The sequence below is a fragment of the Penaeus vannamei genome, chromosome 40 (genome assembly GCF_042767895.1).
Source record: "Penaeus vannamei isolate JL-2024 chromosome 40, ASM4276789v1, whole genome shotgun sequence".
Classification (NCBI taxonomy): domain Eukaryota; kingdom Metazoa; phylum Arthropoda; class Malacostraca; order Decapoda; family Penaeidae; genus Penaeus; species Penaeus vannamei.
In genome coordinates this window covers 4346506-4351505 of record NC_091588.1, presented here as the reverse complement: position 1 = coordinate 4351505, position 5000 = coordinate 4346506, and the positions used below count along the sequence as shown (strand labels likewise).

At 42.9% G+C, this 5000-nt stretch overlaps 1 protein-coding gene across 1 annotated transcript in view; it reads right to left on the bottom strand.

The window, feature by feature from the left end:
- LOC138860161 (perilipin-4-like) overlaps positions 1-5000 on the bottom strand; it is a 10979-nt gene that overhangs the window by 133 nt on the left and 5846 nt on the right. Inside the window, exons 3-5 of the mRNA XM_070117275.1 lie at positions 4706-4828; positions 3259-4166; positions 2500-3132 (exon numbers count right to left, since the gene is read on the bottom strand). Coding sequence (XP_069973376.1) covers positions 2500-3132; positions 3259-4166; positions 4706-4828 — 1664 coding nt within the window. The remainder of the gene's footprint in view (positions 1-2499; positions 3133-3258; positions 4167-4705; positions 4829-5000) is intronic.

The window sequence follows — 5000 nt, the reverse complement described above, 5'->3', positions numbered from 1 at the left end:
CTTCGTTCCTGACACCATCGATACCGGTTTCTATTTCGTTCCTGAAACCATCTATACCGGTTTCTATCTCGTTCCTGAAACCATCGATACCGGTTTCTATTTCGTTCCTGAAACCATCTATACCGGTTTCTATTTCGTTCCTGAAACCATTGACACCGGTTTCTATCTCGTTCCTGAAACCATCGATACCGGTTTCTATTTCGTTCCTGAAACCATTGACACCGGTTTCGATTTCGTTCCTGAAACCATCTATACCGGTTTCTATCTCGTTCCTGAAACCATCGATACCGGTTTCTATTTCGTTCCTGAAACCATTGACACCGGTTTCGATTTCGTTCCTGAAACCATCTATACCGGTTTCTATCTCGTTCCTGAAACCATCGATACCGGTTTCTATTTCGTTCCTGAAACCATCGATACCGGTTTCTACTTCGTTCCTGAAACCATCGATACCGGTTTCTATTTCGTTCCTGAGACCATCGATACCGGTTTCTATTTCGTTCCTGAAACCATCGATACCGGTTTCTACTTCGTTCCTGAAACCATCGATACCGGTTTCGATTTCGTTCCTGAAACCATCGATACCGGTTTCTACTTCGTTCCTGAAACCATCGATACCGGTTTCTATTTCGTTCCTGAAACCATCGACACCGGTTTCTATTTCGTTCCTGAAACCATCGATACCGGTTTCTATTTCGTTCCTGAAACCATCGATACCGGTTTCTATTTCGTTCCTGAAACCATCTATACCGGTTTCTATTTCGTCCCTGAAACCATCGATACCGGTTTCTATTTCGTAGCTGAAACCATCTATACCGGTTTCTATTTCGTTCCTGAAACCATCGATACCGGTTTCTATTTCGTTCCTGAAACCATCTATACCGGTTTCTATTTCGTTCCTGAAACCATCGATACCGGTTTCTATTTCGTTCCTGAAACCATCGATACCGGTTTCTATTTCGTTCCTGAAACCATCTATACCGGTTTCTGTTTCGTTCCTAAAACCATCGATACCGGTTTCTATTTCGTTCCTGAAACCATCGATACCGGTTTCTATTTCGTTCCTGAAACCATCGATACCGGTTTCTATTTCGTTCCTGAAACCATCTATACCGGTTTCTGTTTCGTTCCTGAAACCATCGATACCGGTTTCTATTTCGTTCCTGAAACCATCGATACCGGTTTCTGTTTCGTTCCTGAAACCATCGATACCGGTTTCTATTTCATTCCTGAAACCATCGATACCGGTTTCTGTTTCGTTCCTGAAACCATCAATACCGGTTTCTATTTCGTTCCTGAAACCATCGATACCGGTTTCTATTTCGTTCCTGAAACCATCTATACCGGTTTCTGTTTCGTTCCTGAAACCATCGATACCGGTTTCTATTTCGTTCCTGAAACCACCTATACCGGTTTCTATTTCGTTCCTGAAACCATCTATACCGGTTTCTGTTTCGTTCCTGAAACCATCGATACTGGTTTCTATTTCGTTCCTGAAACCATCGATACCGGTTTCTATTTCGTTCCTGAAACCATCTATACCGGTTTCTGTTTCGTTCCTGAAACCATCGATACCGGTTTCTATTTCGTTCCTGAAACCATCGATACCGGTTTCTATTTCGTTCCTGAAACCATCGACACCGGTTTCTATTTCGTTCCTGAAACCACCGATACCGGTTTCTATTTCGTTCCTGAAACCATCGCTACCGGTTTCGATTTCGTTCCTGAAACCATCGCTACCGGTTTCTATTTCGTTCCTGAAACCATCTAGACTGGTTTCTACTTCGTTCCTGAAACCACCGATACCGGTTTCTATTTCGTTCCTGAAACCATCAATACCGGTTTCGATTTCGTTCCTGAAACCATCGATACCGGTTTCTATTTCGTTCCTGAAACCACCGATACCGGTTTCTATTTCGTTCCTGAAACCATCAATACCGGTTTCTATTTCGTTCCTGAAACCATCGCTACCGGTTTCGATTTCGTTCCTGAAACCATCGATACCGGTTTCTATTTCGTTCCTGAAACCACCGATACCGGTTTCTATTTCGTTCCTGAAACCATCAATACCGGTTTCGATTTCGTTCCTGAAACCATCGATACCGGTTTCTACTTCGTTCCTGAAACCATCGCTACCGGTTTCTATTTCGTTCCTGAAACCACCGATACCGGTTTCTATTTCGTTCCTGACACCATCGATACCGGTTTCGATTTCGTTCCTGAAACCATCGATACCGGTTTCTATTTCGTTCCTGAAACCATCTAGACTGGTTTCTACTTCGTTCCTGAAACCATCGATACCGGTTTCTATTTCGTTCCTGAAACCATCAATACCGGTTTCTATTTCGTTCCTGAAACCATCGATACCGGTTTCTATTTCGTTCCTGAAACCATCTAGACTGGTTTCTACTTCGTTCCTGAAACCATCGATACCGGTTTCTATTTCGTTCCTGAAACCATCAATACCGGTTTCTATTTCGTTCCTGAAACCATCGATACCGGTTTCTATTTCGTTCCTGAAACCACCGATACCGGTTTCTATTTCGTTCCTGAAACCATCAATACCGGTTTCGATTTCGTTCCTGAAACCATCGATACCGGTTTCTATTTCGTTCCTGAAACCATCTAGACTGGTTTCTACTTCGTTCCTGAAACCATCGATACCGGTTTCTATTTCGTTCCTGAAACCATCAATACCGGTTTCGATTTCGTTCCTGAAACCATCGATACCGGTTTCTATTTCGTTCCTGAAACCACCGATACCGGTTTCTATTTCGTTCCTGAAACCATCTAGACTGGTTTCTACTTCGTTCCTGAAACCATCGATACCGGTTTCTATTTCGTTCCTGAAACCATCAATACCGGTTTCGATTTCGTTCCTGAAACCATCTAGACTGGTTTCTACTTCGTTCCTGAAACCATCGATACCGGTTTCTATTTCGTTCCTGAAACCATCTAGACTGGTTTCTACTTCGTTCCTGAAACCACCGATACCGGTTTCGATTTCGTTCCTGAAACCATCAATACCGGTTTCGATTTCGTTCCTGAAACCATCGATACCGGTTTCTATTTCGTTCCTGAAACCATCTAGACTGGTTTCTACTTCGTTCCTGAAACCATCGATACCGGTTTCTATTTCGTTCCTGAAACCATCAATACCGGTTTCTATTTCGTTCCTGAAACCATCGATACCGGTTTCTATTTCGTTCCTGAAACCACCGATACCGGTTTCTATTTCGTTCCTGAAACCATCAATACCGGTTTCGATTTCGTTCCTGAAACCATCGATACCGGTTTCTATTTCGTTCCTGAAACCACCGATACCGGTTTCTATTTCGTTCCTGAAACCATCTAGACTGGTTTCTACTTCGTTCCTGAAACCATCGATACCGGTTTCTATTTCGTTCCTGAAACCATCAATACCGGTTTCGATTTCGTTCCTGAAACCATCTAGACTGGTTTCTACTTCGTTCCTGAAACCATCGATACCGGTTTCTATTTCGTTCCTGAAACCATCTAGACTGGTTTCTACTTCGTTCCTGAAACCACCGATACCGGTTTCTATTTCGTTCCTGAAACCATCAATACCGGTTTCTATTTCGTTCCTGAAACCATCGACACCGGCTTCTATTTCGTTCCTGAAACCATCTATACCGGTTTCTATTTCGTTCCTGAAACCATCGATACCGGTTTCTATTTCGTTCCTGAAACCATATATACCGGTTTCTACTTCGTTCCTGAAACCATCGACACCGGCTTCTATTTCGTTCCTGAAACCATATATACCGGTTTCTATTTCGTTCCTGAAACCATCGATACCGGTTTCTATTTCGTTCCTGAAACCATCGACACCGGCTTCTATTTCGTTCCTGAAACCATCTATACCGGTTTCTACTTCGTTCCTGAAACCATCGACACCGGCTTCTATTTCGTTCCTGAAACCTTCTACACCGGCTTCTATTTCGTTCCTGAAACCATCTATACCGGTTTCTACTTCGTTCCTGAAACCATCGACACCGGCTTCTATTTCGTTCCTGAAACCTTCTACACCGGCTTCTATTTCGTTCCTGAAACCATCTATACCGGTTTCTACTTCGTTCCTGAAACCATCGACACCGGCTTCTATTTCGTTCCTGAAACCATCGACACCGGTTTCTATTTCGTTCCTGAAACCATCGACACCGGTTTCTATTTCGTTCCTGAAACCATCTATACCGGTTTCTATTTCGTTCCTGAAACCATCGACACCGGTTTCTATTTCGTTCCTGAAACCATCGACACCGGTTTCTATTTCGTTCCTGAAACCATCGATACCGGTTTCTATTTCGTTCCTGAAACCATATATACCGGTTTCTATTTCGTTCCTGAAACCATCTATACCGGTTTTTATTTCGTTCCTGAAACCATCTATACCGGTTTCTATTTCGTTTTCTCTTGGATTACTGATAGGCCTACTGGTTTCTACTTCGTTCCTCAGATTACTCGTACTGGTTTCTTTTTCGTTTCTGAGACTGCCGGTACCGGTTTCTATTTCGTTCTTGAAACCATCGATACCGGTTTCGATTTCGTTCCCGAAACCATCGATACCGGTTTCTATTTCGTTCCTGAAATTATCGATACCGGTTTCCATGCCGTTCCTAATATTATCGATACCGGGTTTCTATTTCGTTCTTTGGTTTAACGGTACTGGTTTTTTACTTCGTACCCACTGGTTTCCTTTTTTTCGTTACTGAGACTACCGGTGCTGGTTTCTATTTCATTTCTTGGATTTCCGGAACTGGTTTCTATTTCGTTCCTGGGATTACCGGTTCTGGTTTCTATTTCGTTCCTGGGATTTTGATATTGGTTTCAATTTCGTTCCTGGGATTACCGGTTCTGGTTTCTATTTCGTTCCTGGGATTACCGGTACTGGTTGCTTTTTCGTTTCTGAGATTACCTGCACTGGTTTCTATTTCGTTCCTGGGGTTTTGATATTGGTTTCTATTTCGTTTCTGAGGCTA